General features: G+C 39.4%; 3 protein-coding genes across 4 annotated transcripts; 1 reads left to right on the top strand and 2 right to left on the bottom strand.

Moving 5' to 3' along the window:
• The first annotated feature begins 1,235 nt into the window (after nucleotides 1-1,235).
• On the top strand, nucleotides 1,236-5,234 carry LOC139567910 (interferon a3-like). Of its 2 annotated transcripts, XM_071389527.1 has the most exons (6): nucleotides 1,236-1,629; nucleotides 1,803-1,890; nucleotides 2,185-2,259; nucleotides 2,390-2,539; nucleotides 4,484-4,561; nucleotides 4,895-5,234. In XM_071389527.1, the coding sequence occupies exons 2-6, from the start codon at nucleotides 1,804-1,806 to the stop codon at nucleotides 4,982-4,984; spliced, it is 480 nt and encodes a 159-aa protein (XP_071245628.1). In that variant the 5' UTR covers nucleotides 1,236-1,629; nucleotide 1,803; the 3' UTR covers nucleotides 4,985-5,234. The 2 variants fall into 2 exon arrangements, with proteins under 2 accessions (XP_071245628.1, XP_071245620.1); XM_071389519.1 differs by lacking the exon at nucleotides 1,236-1,629 and having other exon boundaries at nucleotides 1,741-1,890.
• A 4,333-nt stretch (nucleotides 5,235-9,567) lies between these two features.
• Nucleotides 9,568-11,027, bottom strand: LOC139567900 (interferon a3-like). The gene is made up of 5 exons (XM_071389507.1): nucleotides 10,878-11,027; nucleotides 10,647-10,718; nucleotides 10,010-10,162; nucleotides 9,772-9,870; nucleotides 9,568-9,654 (listed from the first exon to the last, which is right to left on the bottom strand). The coding sequence occupies exons 1-5, from the start codon at nucleotides 11,025-11,027 to the stop codon at nucleotides 9,568-9,570; spliced, it is 561 nt and encodes a 186-aa protein (XP_071245608.1).
• Nucleotides 11,028-12,488: 1,461 nt separating this feature from the next.
• LOC139562947 (interferon tau-11-like) lies at nucleotides 12,489-13,579 on the bottom strand. Its single transcript, XM_071381183.1, has 5 exons — nucleotides 13,436-13,579; nucleotides 13,162-13,233; nucleotides 12,924-13,073; nucleotides 12,707-12,796; nucleotides 12,489-12,587 (listed from the first exon to the last, which is right to left on the bottom strand). The coding sequence occupies exons 1-5, from the start codon at nucleotides 13,577-13,579 to the stop codon at nucleotides 12,489-12,491; spliced, it is 555 nt and encodes a 184-aa protein (XP_071237284.1).
• Between the last annotated feature and the right edge of the window lie 5,358 nt (nucleotides 13,580-18,937).

Here is an 18,937-nt window from a genome sequence, read left to right as displayed (position 1 = left end):
TCTTGGCGACATCTTCCCAATGTGCAAACGCTCTTCAAACTACATATTCCCGACCCAATTCGATACCTCAGCCAAAGGTGTCTATTATTCCTGGGGAGAAGACTCAGGGAAACTGATGACATCACACAACTTGTGTATAACAGCTGGGAAACCCCCAAAATGCGTCCACCGCAGGCGTGTCATGGGACATAAGAAGACGTTTCAGCACCATTGACATGTATCACTACTAGCGCTAAAACCCATGAAGACGTCAGCCACTTCAGCACATTGGACGTCGCCACACGGTCAAAGATTCTATCAGTTGTCCTGTGTTGTGGCCGCAGCCCTGTTGCTACTGTTATTGCCATGCCTGTAAAACTATAGGCAACAAATTGATGATATATGTGATGGGAAATATAGCTCTCTGACTCTTTGGAATTGTTTCAAGTGTCACTCGATTTGATTCATCCTCATTGCTGGTCCCCAATAGAAAAACATATTTCATACATAAGGCCTACAGTAAGGCTATATCAAATATAACCAAGGCCCGTATTTATTAAGGATCTCAGAGAGTTGCATTGCTGATCTAGGATCAGTTTTGCCCAATAGATTATAATGAATGGATGGAGTGCGTCCTTATCCTAGATCAGCACTCCTACTCTGAGACGCTTTAGGAATAAATGCAGCAGAATAATTAGGCTACATCTGACATTTTTGCCTACAACATGACTTTTCAATATGAAACCAACTATGACATCTTATCAAGACCCTGATGGAACAGGTGTGTTTGTACTGGGTTGGAACAAAATCCTGCACCTCCTCCTGCTGGTCTCCAGGACCGTGCAGACAGTTTTGGTGACCACTACCCTACAGTATATGATTTTTACAGTTGAACAGGCCTTGTATATTTTGAATTAATCCCAATATTATATAGAAAAAGGGAGCAATAAACCAATGCCAAGATTTTACCTTGTATAGTCAAAAACGTGCACAACAGTGTCACACACACACACACACACACACACACACACAGCCCTGTCAAACTATTGACACTGTAGTGAAAATATCCCTGATATTGTTGCCTATACCAAGGAACTTTTGTCACATATTATTTTTCATTTTCCCCTTGTAAAATAAACGACAAATAGAAAGTTCCAACAAATCATGTTGTCGTTGCTTGTCAACGTTGCATCACCAGCAGACAACAGTACTGTGAAAGTTGGTTACGTCAATGTGAAAATGAAAGTTGAAAGATGTGGGTCTTGACGCTGACGTCTCCCATTCACTTTTCAGTTGTAGCGCAACAGCAGAAGACTACGGAACAATATTTCGGACTAACTTTGAACGGAACCCACTAAATGAATGTCTTATATGGCTACATTTCTTAAGAAGTGTTGGTTTTATTTAGACTTCGACGATTTTGTTATCAGACTTTTTTTTTATCGGTTCACGCGAAGTTATTAGCAGTTGAAAGCTCGCGAATAGCCTATTCTCGCTACAGTAATAGCCTAGCCGATATCTAAATGGAATAATCTTATCTTGTGGTTCAACTCAAGTTTAATCCGGATTCAAGGAGAATGTCTATGGATTTACTTGGATTTGTTCGTCAAGGAGCCGGAGCAGGCTGGAAAATGAAAGTTCCCGCCTCCGGTAGGTTGATCAGGGGAAATTCTCTATACAGATTTCCCTTTCCCAATTCCACATAAAACTACTTAACACAGCCAATATGTTCAAACTCATCTGGAAAACTAATAGCGAAACGACCTGCTATTTACAATGTATACAATGCAGAGTTGGACGTGTATTTGTCTTATTATTTGCAGTATGCAGAGCGTGTGTCATTGCTGTGACTGGATACGACACCACTACGGCCACTTGAGCGCAGAATACCTTTCCCTGCTGGACCAGATGGTGAGTTATCAGCACACTGTAAGAGGAGACTGAATGCATGTATTAAGGACAGCAAAACAACCAACCAAGTAAAGTAGTCATATGTTTCATGTTTAGCATCTGTGTTAGAAAACTGTTAGCCTATATTTGAATATACATACTAAAAGGGCGCTAAGGCTATAATGACAGAGATCAAGAGACGCTATCTACATTAGGCCTACTGTACTTGCAGTTTAAGCCATACTTTATGTCTGTCTTGATTGGTCTTGAAGTATTTGACAAGTGACTTAACATACTATATTGATTGTTTTCCAGGGAGGAGATATCACAAAGCAGGATGCCCCAGTCTTTTTCCCAACATCACTTTACAGACACATAGATGATGCCGAGGTAAAGACTAGAAATGTGACTTATCGTGTTCTGATATGCTTTGGTATGGCGGTCTTGACCCAATGTTATATTGATGCCATAACGAAAGCCTATACTGTTTCTAATCTTCTTTTTATATCTTCCTGTGTAGTTTGAGGACAAAGTCAGATTCCTGAAAGAGACCATCTATCAAATCACAAAACTGTTTGATGGAAATATGAAATCTGTCACCTGGGACAAGAAAAACCTGGACGATTTCCTCAACATTCTAGAACGCCAATTGGAGAACCTTAATTCCTGTGTAAGTAACAGGTCTATTTAAAGTATAATCCCTGTTTAGGTCAGGGCTCTCCAACCCCGTTCATGGAGAGTTACCTTCCTGTAGGTTTTCGCTCCAACCCCAGTTGTAACTAACCTGATTCAGTTTATCAACCAGCTAATTAATCAGGTGTGGTAGATTAGGGTTGGAGTGAAAACCTACAGGAAGGTAGTTCTCCAGGAACATTGTTGGAGAGCCCTGGTTTAGGTGTAGCCTACTAACTCTACAAGTGGAGAAATCTACGTATAAAGTACATATAAATTAGTCAACCCCTTGACTTATTCCACATTTTATTACTTTACAGCCTTTTTCTATAATTGATTAAATTCATTCCCCCCCCCCCCCCCCCCATCAATCTACACACAATACCCCATAATCACAAAGCAAAACTGTGTTTTAGACATTTTTGCAAATGAATTAACATAAAAAAACAGAAATATCACATTTACATAAGTATTCAGACCCTTTACTCAGGACTTTGTTGAAGCACCTTTGGCAGTGATTACAGCCTTGAGTCTTCTTGGGTATCATGCTACAACATTGGCACATCTGTATTTGGGGAGTTTCTGCCATTCTTCTCTGCAGATCCTCTCAAGATCTGTCATGTTGGATAGGGAGCGTCGCTGCACAGCTATTTTCAGGTCTCTCCAGAGTTGTTCGATCAGGTCAAGTCCGGGCTCTGGCTGGGCCACTCAAGGACATTCAGAGACTTGTCCCGAAGCCACTCTTGCGTTGTCTTGGCTGTATGCTTAGGGTCGTTGTCCTGTTGGAAGGTGAACCTTCACCCCAATCTGAGGTCCTGAGCGCTCTGGAGCAGGTTTTAATGAAGGATGTCTCTGTACTTTGCTCTGTTCATCTTTCCCTCGATCCTGACTAGTCTCCCAGTCCCTGACAATGAAAAACATCCCCACAGCATGATGCTGTCACCACCATGCTTGACCGTAGGGATGGTGCAAGGTTTCCTACAGATGTGATGCTTTGCATTCAGGCCACTTGTTTCTCATGGTCTAAGACTCCTTAGATGCCTTTTGGCAAACTCCAAGCGGGCTGCATTGTGCCTTTTACTGAGGAGTGACTTCCGTCTGGCCACTTTACCATAAAGGCCTGATCAGTGGAGTACTGCAGAGATGGTTGTCTTTCTGGAAGGCTCTCCTATCCCCAAAGAGGATATCTGGAGCTCTGTCAGAGTGATCATCGAGTTCTTTGTCACCTCCCTGACCATGGCCTTTCTACCCCGATTGTTCACTTTGGCCAGGCGGCCAGCTCTAGTAAGAGTCTTGGTGGTTACAAAGTACCCTTTCCCAGATCTGTATCTCGACACAATCTTGTCTCGGAGCTCTACGGACGATTTCCTCAACTTCACGGCCTGGTTTTTGCTCTGACATGCACTGTCAACTGATCAATGGAAACAGGATGCACCTGAGCTGAATTTTGAGTCTCATGGCAAAGGGTCTGAATTCATTGGTAAATAAGGTATTTCTGTTTTTGCGTTGTCATTATTGGGTATTGTGTGTAGATTGATGAGGATTTTTTTTCTTTAATCGATTTTAGAATAAAGCTGTAACTTCACAAAATTTGGAAAAAGGGAAGGGGTCTGAATACTTTCCGAACGCACTGTATATGGGTTATTACAGATTTTGAGCCAGTTTGCGACTTCACATAAATAATACTGCAGTAATGAGAAATGTAAATGATTGTGGATTATAAATAATGGACATTTTTTGTATGCTTTGATGCATTTTTCATTATGGCAAATCAAGTTTGATATTTTAAAGTGGAAATTACAATCTTTAGAATCCTTTTAGAACATTGAATACACATTAAGTTTCCATTTCCTGCCGTGCAGGAAATACTCAGAAAAAAAGAGATAAAATAAAGATCCTACATCTGTATGACGCTAATGTTTTGTTTAATTTTGTCCAACAGGTATCACCTGCCATGAAACCTGAGAGGAGACTAAAACGGTACTTCAAGAAGTTGAATAAGAAGGTTCTGAGAAAAATGGTGAGTTTGGTTTCGTATGGAAACGTGTTTAATACATGTAATCAAATGAATATTAACTAGGCTAGGCTAAACAGGGGCAGTGTTCATTTAAAAAAAGTGGGTTCGGGGCCATATGTATCAAGCATCTCAGAGAAGTGCTGATCTAGTATCAGGTCTCCTCTATCCTTATTTATAGTGATCCAAAAGACAAAACTGATCCTAAATCAGCACTAATACTCTGAGAAGCTTAATACATACGGCACCAGGTCTTTATTCGTTGTTCAAGACATTATGATCGTTATTTTGCCAAGAAAGTTCACCCAACTAATATTTCAAATGTTCTGTGTTTTTCAGAACTACAGTGCACAGGCGTGGGAGCTCATCAGGAAAGAGACTAAACGTCATCTGCAAAGATTGGATATCCTTGTTGCACAGATGTACTGATCATCCAGACTCATCTCAGAAGCTACGCCCTTACCAGTTTATAAAACATGAATACAATCATGTGGGACCCTGTCAGTCTATTTATTATATTTAAATCCATAAATTATTGTTTTTTATTTGAATAATTTATTATTTATATTTTGTATTTCCCTTTTGTACCTGTGATGAAATTAACTATATTGCCGGTCTACTTGAAAAACCAGTGAAAAAATAATTTTGAAAATGTGAATAAAAATGTATTTTGTATAAATTGTCCAAATTTCGTTCTTGTCTGTAACCAATGAGAGCGGATTTATAATATCTTATCTAACCATCAGAGGGGACGCACATTAAACTTGTTGCTGATCAATCACATAATAATTTCTACTTTAAGTTTATGTATGCTTGTAGTTTTGTTTCTTTATGTTACTTTTTTTTACTGTGTTTTTGTACTTTGTGAGGGTTGCTGTTCTTTTTGTTTTTCCTGTTTGTTTTTGTGTGGTAATCACGCTGTGGCAGTGGGCTGAAGGGGGTGGGGAGATCTGGGTGAGGAGTAGAGGATAATCTGGGGGACCAGGAACTTTTAGCTCCCATTGTGGATGTTCATTTATAAAGTCTGTCCATTGTATTAAACACCTGTATGTCTTACTACGATTGGAGGAGAAATAAGAAAAAAGACATGGAAAGACAAAATGGAAAAAGAGACAAAAAACAAGCAATACTTTTAATGCATAATAGTTTTGTCCCCTGAACGAGGCTGCTGGTGGGCAGAAAATAAAAACAAATAATTGATATAGCTTAGTCATATATATAGAACTTTTAAGTGGCATCATGGGGATCCTCCTAATAATTCTCAATGGATAAATTAAGTCAATTGTTGTATAACATTAGACTATAGTGTGTATTATATAGGCCAATGTGGCAGTACACAGTCCTTTCATAAGACTTGGAAATCCTGGATAGAATAGAGTTATTGTAGATATACTGTGTATCGATTACTATAATGGTATTAGGTTATATGAGGTTATTATTTAACATCTAGAATGGTGTGTATGCGTGTTTACATAGTATGGTATAATACTGAGAGCCCCACCTATTTCATGCCCCACTTGTTTAGCAAGAAATATAGTTTGTTGTTGTTGCCTGTTTTGCATGTCATTTTGGTATTAATACGTGTCACATATCAGTTTGCAAACAATGTTTAAAAAATATTTGAGTTAATGAAGCTGCATACCAACATGGTCTCTTGAGTAAGGCAGCTCCAAGATGCAGGTGTTTCAGCCTAGCTCGGTGCTTTCTGTGGTGGTGGGGCAGCCATTGGAAAATGCAGAGCATAGGGGTTGGTAATAATCTCTAGTTGCGTCGTGATTGTCTCAGTATTCTGTCACTCATGGGGACACTACGTCACCAAACAAATCTATGTGGAGAGCTCGAGAATTTAATCCCCTTGGGTGTTTAAGAATATTTTGATGATAAATACACATCGCAGAGGATGAGAGGACAAGAAAATAGAGTTCTAATGGTCAATAGCGAATTGTAAAAAGGAGTTGGCTTTCAGTTCATCATCTGTTCAAAATCTGTGGAATGCCACTCCTAAACTCAGAGCGACGTGTGCCACGTTGTCATTGGTCTGTACATTGAGTCGGGGGCAGGATTTGGCCATTGGCCAAGTTGTACTGCAAGGACTTCTGATTGGTCAACCCCAGGCTAGGGTGGAGGGGTTATAAATGGCATCCTGTTACTTTGTTCGGTGGGGAAAAGCTGAGGACAGGGGAGACTGAACATCTGAACATCTACCTTCCAGCATAACATCTTGATTTGTCCTCTCTGAATTAACCACATTTTCCCACCCTGATTTGCTTTGGATATTGTGTTATTGAAGAATAAAGTACATTGCTAACAGGTGCTGCCATAGAGTTACATTAGCAGTGCCCATCCAAGAAGGCTCAAGGTCATTGGCAACAGATAAAATGATGTTAAATCATGTTATATCTTCCGTAGCTTTGATTGGACTGATCAAGTCAACGTCCAGCTTTCAAAATCTTAGCTCGCAAGCTAGACAAGCAGTCATCATCATGACTCACGTTGACAATCTACTGTCAAATCCATTTCGATCCTTGTCATAGGAAGAGATATTATAGATTAAACGTATAAGTGCTCATCAGCCATTAGACAACAGCATTACACAACAAGTTTGAATTGCAAATTCAACAATGAGTGGTTTGGAAGGAATCAGTAGCTAATTTCAAATTACTAGCCTGCTATTCAGTAGACTTGTGTGTGGTCTGGGTTTAAGGGTCTCTTTCCAAGATTAAAAGGATAAACTTTCAACACCAAGGGGCAGAAAAGGTTGAGTACATTGGCCATGCTGTCAATTCAGCATGACTTTTGCTGCGTTCAAAACAACTGGAAACCTGGAACTGGGAAATCTCAGACTTCAGTGAGTTCAAACAACTGGGAATTCTGGAGAAAAAAACAATCTCCGACAGGAAAATACATTTTGAACAGTCATCCAACTCGGAATTCCAAGTCGGGATCTCTAGAGTTCCGACCTGAAGATTACTGACGTCATGATTCGACCAGTTTTTTTTCTTCTTGAGTTCCCAGTTGTCTTGGAAGCACCAGAAATCCAGAGAACGCCAGACTTTGATGACAAAGTTTGATGACAAAATGTGCCCAAAGGATGGACTTCAGCGCCTCCTTCCTGTTCAAGTGAGCATAGCACAACAAGCTGAGTTCAAAATTGTATTGCATGCTGCTGCATAAATTATGTAATATGCCAGGGCGATATGTATACTCTAGCTAAGAAAGTAATACTAAAAGTATGTTGTGTAGTAAGCTGTTAGTAGTCCATATGCCTCACCCTAATAAGTTGGGCCGTTTCCCCCTAATAACTTAGCCTACTGTTCTGACTTGGTGGTGCATATGTAGCCTATATCCTGTTGTAGAGAAACGTAATCATCGAATATTGTAAGAGCTTTCAATGTCTGCTTACATGCCCCCTTTTTTATCCTATGGTTCTGACTTGGTGTACAGGGAGAATACTGTAAGAACGGCCCATGTTCTGAATTCTGTCACTGTACATTCAAAAGTGCTGAACAAATAGTTTTTTACTACGTCCCTCCTAGCTCGCTCATGAATGTCTTCATCAGAATTATGGATTGCCTCTTCTCTACTCGATGTCCCCTTATGCCGTAGTTTGTACATCTCAATTATCAGTAGAAATCACATTTGTTTAAGCAAGTCAGCCATATTAGCTATGTTTCTTTTAAGGCAGAAACGATGCTGAATGAACTGTTTCACTGCCAGACAAGGCTCCGCTGATAGCCAGGTGTAGCAGTGGTAAGGATTCACTCCATGGTGCTGAAAAGAAAGCTGTGCTGTTGGGACAGCTTTATGTAGGCGCTAACAGTTTGTGGTGACCGTTTGTCACCATTATAGTGCAATTATTGTACTGTTTAGTGGCATGTTGTATTGGTTTTGCTGACATGCATAAATATTTTGGGGGGAATTTGCCCCACCAAGATTTAGATGCTAAAAGCCGACCATCATGATTACCAGTTTGACATGGTGGAGTGTGCCATGTTGCACATATATGATTGGATGAAAATGGAAGGACGCTCCTCTAAAAATCATAAATAAGCACAACATCAAACTTATTCAGGATTTGGTGAGGGGGCTGACTTAAACCATTGATGATTGTGTCCGAGCACGAAATGTAGGCTAATTTCTCAATCTGTAAACCATACAATTTTTAAAAAATACTTAAAGGGGTCGTTTTCAGGGGCAGTGCTTGCAAGACAACGTGTACATCAACATTTAACATTCATTTCTTATTTGAAGACACCCATTATCAACAGGTAGGTTAAGTCTGAAACTTTTAACACTTTTTTGGTTACTACATGATTCCATATGTGTTATTTCATAGTGTCGATTTCTTCACTATTATTCTACAATGTAGAAAATAGTTCAAATAAAGAAAACCCCGGAGGTGTGTCCAAACTTTTGACTTGTACTGTATATATATATATATATATATATATATACCCCAGACTCCGACATTGCTCCTCCTAATATTTCCATGTTTCTTATGTCCAATCTTTTACTTTTAGATTTGTGTGTATTGTTAGATATTACTGTAGTGGTAGAGCTAGGACCACAAGCATTTTGCTACAACCATTAAAACATCTGCTAAATATGTTCATGCGATAAATTACAGTTTATTTGATTAAAATAGATTATTGTTGTAAAAAAAATATATGAAGGTACGTTTGAAGAAATGTGTAAAATAATTTATTTCATCATAATATATTTCATTATTACAATAACAAACATTTCCTATAAGGTGGCAATAATAAATACAGTATGCAATGGCCTTCATAAATACAAAAATAAATATACGAAAACATTGTTACATGAGTCTATGTATAGCCTAAGTCAATCACATAATTATTCATTATAAAAAATGATTTACTCCACACAGTTGTGAATACATTACTACACTATAGATAAATACGTTCAAAACAAATAAATAAACTTGTAAATAAATAGATGAATAAATAGATATACAAATAAATAATATCTACACAACACACACATAACGCTCATTGGCTACTTAATGTTGTGTCTAGTCTTTGTAGGTGTGCCAGCACCACTGTCCTTACGTCTTCCCAGCCGCTTGCGCTGTAATCCTGCATAAATGAAATACACTTGTCAAGATTTGAGAGTAGACACATGTTGTATCATCACACAAATACATTCAGATTTGGTAAATGTACTCTCTTTGTAAGACAAATGGATCAACCTACCTCGTGTTTCAAGTAAATCTTCAGGGACTTGAAGTGAAGGCTCATCTTTTTGTTCACTCTTTTGACAGATTTTGATTGTCTAGTTTTCATAGCCTTTACCTGTTAGAACAAAATACAAATAATTAATTTAATATTATGATTTGATTAACATGTAACCACTTATATTATAATCTAGTAGGATAGTATAATGTTTTCCTTTTTGCATTAATGTTAAGGGCGAAAATCACAAATGACATACGCATTGGTCCAGCTCCGAGGTCTGGCGGTAGAGGTTATTCATAAACTTGTCAACTTCTTTCTGGTCCCAGGCGGTGGACTCATATTTACCACTGCTGTACAATTTCTTTATAGCGTTCAGAGTATGCGAAATGAAGGCCATCTGTTCGTCAGCCTAGAAGAAGAGTGATTTGTATTAGTATATGCCTTATAAATTGAGGGCTAATATCAGAAAATTATAGCAAATTGCATATTCGTTATAACCAAATTATATACAGTGCATTCGGGAAGTACTCAGAACCCTTCACTATCTGCACATTTTGTTACTTTTCAGCCTTATTTTAAAATGGATTCAATATTATTTGTTTCATCAATCTAAACACAATAACCCATAATGACCAAGTCAAAACATGTTTTTAGACATTTTTGCTATTTTTGCAATTTTTTTTAAACTGTTTTTGCTTTATCACTATGGGGTATTGTGTGTAGATTGATGATTATTTTTTATTTATTTGTAATCAATTTTAGAAATGGTCTGTAACGTAACAAAATTTGGAAAAGGTGAAGGGGTCTGAATACTTTCCGAATTCAGTGTTTAATCCACTCTTAGAAAAAAAGATTATGGATAGAACAAAACCTTTTTTATGCATATTTCTTACCTTGAAATGATTGACTTGTCTGTATTGTTTGTCAGGGAAAGTGATCTGATGTTCTCGAGAGACTTCATGACCCTGAGATGCCAAAAAATGTAAACAAAATATTGAATTTTTATTACTTTACAAAAAGGAGTCAGGTAATTTAAATGAAACATAGCAGCTCATGAAATGTTGAAAAGATGACAAGAGCTCAATGACCAGGAAGAAGTGAATAAACATTTCCCTATATCCTACCATTTTCTGAAGCATCGTTATGGTGTTGTTGCTGAACACTTGGAACATGCTCGGAGACCGAGGAAGTGTCTTCATCCACGTGCATCCGATGGTTTTATTCCAGGTGCAAATCGTCATGACCAAGCACATCCAAAAGCTGATTGAACCCATTTTAGCGTAGGTCTGCTGTAGTTCTCGGTCTGTCCGCAATCAACGTTGATGCCCTTCCGAAAGATAGCCTACTTCGTATAATTATAATTCCGACAAAAGTAAGTTTTCCGCAACGGATAAAGAGATAAAGTGTCAATTTATCGAATTCCCGAGTTCTGCCATGCTCCAACCTGTGTCGATCCTTTATACTAAGAGTCTGCAAGGTATTCCAAAAGTGAAAGGTGGAAGTTCCCTTACACTTTCATACCTGAGTGTTGTTTTACGTCTGGAGAAAATGCAGGGAAAGGACAGGTGCATCTCTCAAAGAATTGTTACATCTTGAGTTATTTGCTATTTTATCATGAAATATTGGCCATCCAACCAGGATTTAAAAAAATAAAAAAATAAACATGTGAATCCATCGGACTATGGCCTAAAAAAATATCACCATATAGAACAAATTTAGTTTGGCCTTTCACTTCGAAAACCACAGTATTTAATGTTTGAAAACGCAACACCTTTTCATTTGCGCACAGAAACTATGGTGTCAACTACGTTGTAACCACCTGCTTAAAGGGTTATTGTGGTTTGTGGACCTCAACTGCCTATTTAAAGATACAGATCAACCTTGTATGGATTGTATGAATTACACATATAACATGACTTTATAACGTTTTAGAAACAGGTTTGGGTGGTCTGAAATATTTGGGTTGACCCGCTCCTAAGCTCCCGGTTTTCAGAATAAGACACTGGAAGCCTATGCAGCGCACAGGCAGTATAGACCTTGGCATTACTGCTTACTTTGACATTAGTGCTTAAATTGGAGCCTATATTTCGGATGGTTTTGAATCTGGGCCTATATGCACTTGTGAGTAAAATATAAGTCTATCACGTAGATCATTTGTCAAAGTATTCCATATTCGTGTATTTTTATTGAACTTTTATCCAGATATGTGAGTTGATGTTACCTCTGAATCTATTCTCTTTCCACTATAGAGACTGAAGAGTAACAGCATGGTTAGCGATTGCTATACTCCATTGAACTAACATTCAGAATGTGGAGATATAATTATGTTGCATGATATCCAGTAAATGTGTACTTGATAGAATTAATAACTATCTGAATCAACATTGTTTTACAGTGATATGATGATGTCTTAAAGGGCGGGAAAGTATGGCTGGAATTCAGAGTATTGTAAAGGAGTTCATTGTTTTTCATTGAAGATGATGTTGATATGCATTTGTTAGTAGGAATAATTTCTCATTTAGGAAAACATTTAAACGAAAAAGTCGTTGTATTTCAAGGTTGCATCACACCACAGAATTTTACAAAATTAATAGCACAATTTCAACCAATGTAAGGCGTGTTTGTATCTTCATTTAAATACTATAACCTACATGGAAAGTATTTGTAACACGGAGAAATAACATAAACATATAAATTAAGCTTCCAAAGGCCACATTTCAGTTTCTTCAACAAAATTAACCGTTTTTTCTTGGCATTTTTGATTTCTTGTAAAAATCCCTCAGGATGCTCCCCATTTCAGCTCTCACGACCTCCCATGAGCACAAGCTGAAACGCTGAAATGAAAAACGACAAACAAATATGTTTTAGGTGAAAAGAGTACATTATACACCATAGAAATAGGCTAGGCCCACTCCATCCCTCTCAATACAATGCAACCTATGAGATGCTTTACCTCACGTGAAAGAAAGTCGTCCAGCTGTTTGAAGAAGTCCTTAACCATATCACCAATTGGAAGGTTTTGACGCAGACGCATGTCTCTGACCTCAAATAGTAAAAAACAAACAACATTAATATCAATATCCATGTGATTACATGAATAATAACAATATACCTAATCATAATTGTGTAACAAGTTACAGTTAACAAATGAAACATAACCAAGAACGTACACATTCCGAATAGGTCATTTGTTGTCGAGCAAGAAGGTCTTGGAGATCCCTGAGTTTGATGGAATTCCATTTCACAAGAGTTAGGTTTTGTTGGAAGAGCTCGCTGGCTAGTTGAAACGCAAGTCTCAGTATCCAAAACTTTTCCCCCTCCTGTAATCAGAATAACACCCCGTGTAACCATGCAATTGAACTAGACTAACACAGAAATTGTAGACACTCATGATCTCCTGAGCATCACCTCTATTGAAAGGGTTGGACGTTGGACCCTTAACCTTTCCGCCTCTGGGATACAGCCTCTTGGTAACCTCTCCTATACCACACACAAAATACACAAAATCTCAATAAAACAACAAAATATATGAATGAATCAAGCTCCAATAATCAATTTTCCACTAGAATAAATAACTTGTGATATCACAGTATGCATGCTACAGCCTATATTCAGAGCCATATTTCTAAATATGTCTATGCTTATATGGTCAATTTGTAACAGGTTAAAGAAATTTACCAACCATGGAAAGATCATTGAGAGTCTGGCGAGTTTGAGAAAGATAATGCATTTGCTCCTTTTGGTTACTGCATTTAGCATAAACAACCGGGCAAAGAGCAATTACACACAGGAGATGTACCACAAAGGACACGTTAAGAGTGGCCATGTGTCCGGTGAGTTGATAAATCCCTGAACACTACTTCTAAACGGTCGGCTACCTGCCCTACCTTTAAAGCCTCCCTCATTGATATGCCATGGATGAGGTAATATGTAAAACAAGGAAAGTTCAAGTGGGGAAAGTGAAAGAGAATTGGAAATTCCATTCCTTCACCTTGCATAGCTGTTTACGACATTTTGCGTTCTTGTCTTCTGTGTGCAGATACACAGTGCCCTTTGTATTTTCAATACAGTAGCCTATCTATTTTTGTATATAAATTTTATATTTACTGAGTAGGCTTGATAGCCTACAGTATAAGCATTTAAATGCATACTGTTTATATCCCCTCTCTCAGGGGATGGAACGTGTAACTAATTGCACAGCTACTCTGTTACAGAAAGAACAACATGATGATAATAGTTGGACTCCACACAGCTGCTCCACTGCAGTTATCTTAATGTAGCATCCATGGCATTTCATAATTTGTTGGTAAACAAATTGACATTGGAGTATAAAAAGGTAATTCAAACAATTTATTGTGGACCTGATTTATTATTAAGAGCTAGATACAATGTCATGAAGGTGTTTTCCTTACAGTTTCTATTGGCCAAATGAAATAACATGAACAATGACTGCTCAGTGGTCACAGTCAGCGAGCTACTATACAGATTAAAGTCCTTTGTTATTTTGTATAACTGCACGTGGGACAGGGTCATGACTAGAAGGGATCCAGCTTTGGCTAAATTAACGTCAGATTTGACTTTTCGTAGCAGGTTAACCGAAATTACGCAGCAGGTTAGGATAATTAACGTAGCAGGTTAGGATTATTAGGTTAAATTTAGGAAAAGAGTAATGGATATTCACGTACCCCAACCGTCCACCAGGGGGAAGCACTATTTAACATTTTAGTGTGAATCCCACTAAAGTCTAAAGCTCTAAATGAAAACATCACTTTGGACATTGGTTAAATAAGAAGTAGTGACACAACACATACATAATGGAAAGTGGTCAAATATTTATAAAATAAAAAAATATATTAAAAATACAATGTTAAGCAATAAGAAAAAATAATGAAAATATTGTTTTATATTTTTGCAAATTATATTTAGAGATGCCCCCACCCTCACAGTAATCAACATGTTAAATACACTCAGCGGTCAGTTTATTAGGTACACCAATCCTGACTGCCATCAGCATGATGCAAAAGGAACCGGGATTCATCGGACCAAGCAAACTTTTTCCACTTCTCAATTGTCCAGCTTTGGTGATTACGTGCCCGCCGGAGCCACTTCTTGTTTTTAGCTGGTAGGAGTAGAACCCATTTTGGTCGTCTGTTGCAATAGCCCATCCATGACAAGTAGCCACAAATTGTTATTTCTGAGATGTCGTTTTGCACGCCACTGTTATACTGCGTCATTATGTTTTGGAAAAGTAAAATTCATGACATACTATACTGTTTAATTAGACTTACTATGCTGTTTTTATTAGAGAATTGTCCATTGTTATATGTTAGAATTTTGCTGATACAGGCTAGTCTTGTGTGACTTAGTCATGAGTCTATGTGTACAGATAAAAGCCGTTTGGATACGACCTGAGTATGTGACATACTGTTTCCACAGTCTACAGGAACTTAGATGTGTGGAAACATGATGAAAGGAATAGACATCAGTGGCAATGTCATCTATCTTAATCTGAACAGACCCGCTAAATCAGCTTTTACACACCATGTTCCGTCCCTCTTTCCACCAATCTGCTAACCTGCCACTTCGTCAAAATAGGTTGTACTTTTTCTATAAGAGTAGAGAGACAACTCTGTTTGTTGGGCTTTCCTAATGATGCACTGATTGAGTGGTTGTTATTGATTGCTTCATTTTTGTAAATCTTATAAAATTGTCGTTTGAAAGAATCTGCAGTCTCTCTTCCTATAGAATTTCTCTAACAATTTGGCGACAAGGATGGGATGGCTAACTCCGCTTGCTGATTGCTCTCGGGGAAACCGAGGTTAAACTGCGTGCATTGGCTGCGTTAGATGTGGCTACCCAACAGTTATTGACTTGATTATTCACATCATTCTTAACTTGGCTAAACAGAGTAGTCGTTGTGCGTTCTCAACGGACAGTGTCAAAACGGAGGCTTCGTAAATTCGCCCTGGCTATCTGCTCCGATTTCAGAGCCCTGGCGGAGTGATGCCAGGAAAATGACGTCTCCCTCATGGTCAACAAAACAAAGGAGCTGATCGTGGACTTCAGGAGACAGCAGAGGGAGCAAGCCCCCATCCATATCGACAGGCCCTCAGTGGAGAATGTAAAAAGCTTCAAGTTCCTCAGAGTACACATCACTGACAATCTGACATGTTCCATCCATACCGACAGTGTGGTAAAAAAGTAATTAAGTGACATAATGCATAAATCCAAATCGGTCTTCTCTCATGCTTTTCATTCTTATCAAAATTGATTCAGTAAATTCCAGAGGTTCTTTTTACAGTTTGTCCATTTTTGTTTAAAAAATTGGTACATGCCCCAAATTAGCCTTGATGATGATGTGTGAATTTGACCGAATGTGACTGATGATAATGCTAATGATAGTTATGGCTATATTTTTTTAAAACATTTATTTAACCGTGAAAGTCCCATTCAGATATAGAATCATAGGATGATGATGATGATGTTAATTGGAGGTGTAGGTTTCTGATTATGCAGTTTTTATGTTAAGTTTATGTTTAAATTAGGTTACCTTGTAACAATGAACTATCTGATCATGTCATTGATTATTCATGATTGTTGGCCAATTAACTAATTAATGATTTTTTTAAAACTTGAGATGAATTCCACTGTATTTGTGCAGTCAGTTAATTACAAATGTTGTTAAATGGGTGAACAGGTTTATTTGGCAGCTTACAGTCGTGTTTAAAATAAATATATTACATCTGCTCATTTGTAGTGCATAGACTCGAGTAGAATCTGTAAGTTCTTGAATATCCACACGATTTCATTTCGAACAACCTCCCGGGTACTGTTGTCCTGAAACGATGAAACCCCACAGTAAATTGAATTGAGTAAATGTAACGAAAAAGTGATTCAAATAAAACCAATAACGTAGTGTTATTTTAACCTTTTGCTATAGAAGATGCTTGATTTTGCTAGAGTAGCGTTTTGTAGAACAACGTAGTGTCTCCATGAAAACGTGCCCAATGGTAGAATTATCATCTGTGTAACGATCGTCTGTGGTGGTAGAAGGATCGGACCAAAGCGCAGCGTGGTAAGTGTTCATGTCTTTAATGTAAATCCAAAACTGAACACAGGAACAAAAACAATAAACGATGATCAAACGAAACAGTACCGTGTGGCGACAAACACTGACATGGAAACAAACACCCACAAACCAAAAGTGAAACCCAGGCTACCTAAGTATGATTCTCAATCAGGGACAACGATTGACAGCTGCCTCTGATTGAGAATCATACCAGGCCGAACACAAAACCCCAACATAGAAAAACACACATAGACTGCCCACCCCAACTCACGCCCTGACCATACTAAGTAAAGACAAAACAAAGGAAATAAAGGTCAGAACGTGACAGTACCCCCCCCCCCCCCAAAGGTGCGGACTCCGGCCGCAAAACATGAACCTATAGGGGAGGGTCTGGGTGGGCGTCTGTCCGCGGTGGCGGCTCTGGCGCGGGACATGGACCCCACTTCACCATAGTTTTTGTCCGCCTCCTTAACCGCCCCCGTGGCCTCTTACGAGCGGCGATCCTCACCGCCGACCTTGGCCTGGGAACCCCAATAAATGGGCTCATAGGACTGAAAGGCACCTCTGGACTGAGGGGGCTCTGGCGGGCGGCTCTGGCGGCTCCTGACTGGTGGGCGGCTCTGGCGGCTCCTGACTGGCGGGCGGCTCTGGCGGCTCCTGACTGGCGGGCGGCTCTGGCGGCTCCTGACTGGCTTGCGGCTCTGGCGGCTCCTGACTGGCGGGCGGCTCTAGCGGCTCAGGACAGACGGGCGGCTCTAGCGGCTCAGGACAGACGGGCGGCTCAGGCGGCGCTGGACAGACGGGCAGCTCAGGCGGCGCTGGACAGACGGGCAGCTCAGGCGGTGCTGGACAGACGGGCAGCTCAGGCGGCGCTGGACAGACGGGCAGCTCAGGCGGCGCTGGACAGACGGGAGACTCTGGCCTGCTGAGGCGCACAGTAGGCCTGGTGCGTGGTGCCGGAACTGGTGGTAGCCCGACTTGGAAATCCGAGTTGGATGACTGTTCAAAATGTATTTTCCCTGTCGGAGCTAGTTTTTCTTCTCCAGAATTCCTAGTTGTTTGAACTCACTGAAGTCTGAGATTTCCCAGTTCCGAGTTTCCAGTTGTTTTGAACACGGCAAAAGTCATGCTGGATTGACAGCATGGCCAATGTATTCAACCTTTTCTGGCCCTTGGTGTTGAAAGTTTATCCTTTTAATCTTGGAAAGAGACCCTTAAACCCAGACTTGGACCACACACAAGTCTACTGAATAGCAGGCTAGTTATTTGAAATTAGCCACTGATTCCTTCCAAACCTCTCATTGTTGAATTTGCAATTTCCAACTTGTTGTGTAATGTTCATGTCTAATGGCCGATGAGCACTTATACGTTTTATCTATAGTATATCTTCATATGACAAGGCTTGAAAAGGATTTGACAGTAGATTGTCAACGTGAGTCATGATGATGACTGCTTGTCTAGCTTGCGAGCTAAGATTTTGAAAGCTGGACGTTGACTTGATCAGTCCAATCAAAGCTTTGGTAGATATATCTTGATTTAACGTCATTTTATTTGTGGTCAATGACCTTGAGCCTTCATGGATGGGCACTTCTAATGTAACTCTATGGCAGCACCTGTTGGCAATTTATGTTTTTCTTCAATAACAGAAACTCCAAAGCAAATCAGGGCGTGAAAATTGGTTTATTCTGAGTGGACAAATCAAGATGTTATGCTGGGAGGTAGATGTTCAGATGTTCAGTCTCCCCTGTCCTCAGCTTTTCCCCACCGAACAAAGGAACAGGATGCCATTTATAACCCCTCCACCCTAGCCTGGAGTTTGACCAATCAGAAGTCCTTGCAGTACAACTTGGCCAATGGCCAAATCCTGCCCCCGACTCAATGTACAGAACAATGACAACGTGGCACACGTAGTACACGTCACTCTGAGTTCAGGAGTGACATTCCACAGATTCTGAACAGATGTTGAACTGAAACCCAACTCCTATTTACAATTTGGTATTGACCATTAGAACTCAATTTTCTTGTCCTCTCATCCTTTGCGATGTGTATTTCTCATCAACATATTCTTAAACACCCAAGGGGCTTAAATTCTCGAGCTCTCCACATAGATTTTTT

This window comes from Salvelinus alpinus, chromosome 1 (genome assembly GCF_045679555.1).
Source record: "Salvelinus alpinus chromosome 1, SLU_Salpinus.1, whole genome shotgun sequence".
NCBI classification, from domain to species: Eukaryota; Metazoa; Chordata; class Actinopteri; order Salmoniformes; family Salmonidae; genus Salvelinus; species Salvelinus alpinus.
Note: the sequence above shows the minus strand (reverse complement) of the source record. Positions and strands in the feature narration are given on the sequence as shown.

Bases quoted from the DNA above. Each gene is read 5' to 3' on its own strand.
- LOC139562947 (XM_071381183.1), bottom strand. From the start codon at position 13,579: ATGGCCACTCTTAACGTGTCCTTTGTGGTACATCTCCTGTGTGTAATT. The intron at 13,074-13,161 runs GTGATGCTCAGG...TTCTGATTACAG, and splicing joins GTCCAACCCTTTCAATAGAG to GAGGGGGAAAAGTTTTGGAT. The intron at 12,797-12,923 runs GTACGTTCTTGG...TTACTATTTGAG, and splicing joins AAATGACCTATTCGGAATGT to GTCAGAGACATGCGTCTGCG.
- LOC139567910 (XM_071389519.1), top strand. From the start codon at position 1,756: ATGTATACAATGCAGAGTTGGACGTGTATTTGTCTTATTATTTGCAGT. The intron at 1,891-2,184 runs GTGAGTTATCAG...ATTGTTTTCCAG, and splicing joins TTTCCCTGCTGGACCAGATG to GGAGGAGATATCACAAAGCA. The intron at 2,260-2,389 runs GTAAAGACTAGA...CTTCCTGTGTAG, and splicing joins GACACATAGATGATGCCGAG to TTTGAGGACAAAGTCAGATT.
- LOC139567900 (XM_071389507.1), bottom strand. From the start codon at position 11,027: ATGGGTTCAATCAGCTTTTGGATGTGCTTGGTCATGACGATTTGCACC. The intron at 10,719-10,877 runs GTAGGATATAGG...TTGGCATCTCAG, and splicing joins TAACGATGCTTCAGAAAATG to GGTCATGAAGTCTCTCGAGA. The intron at 10,163-10,646 runs GTAAGAAATATG...CTCTTCTTCTAG, and splicing joins GACAAGTCAATCATTTCAAG to GCTGACGAACAGATGGCCTT.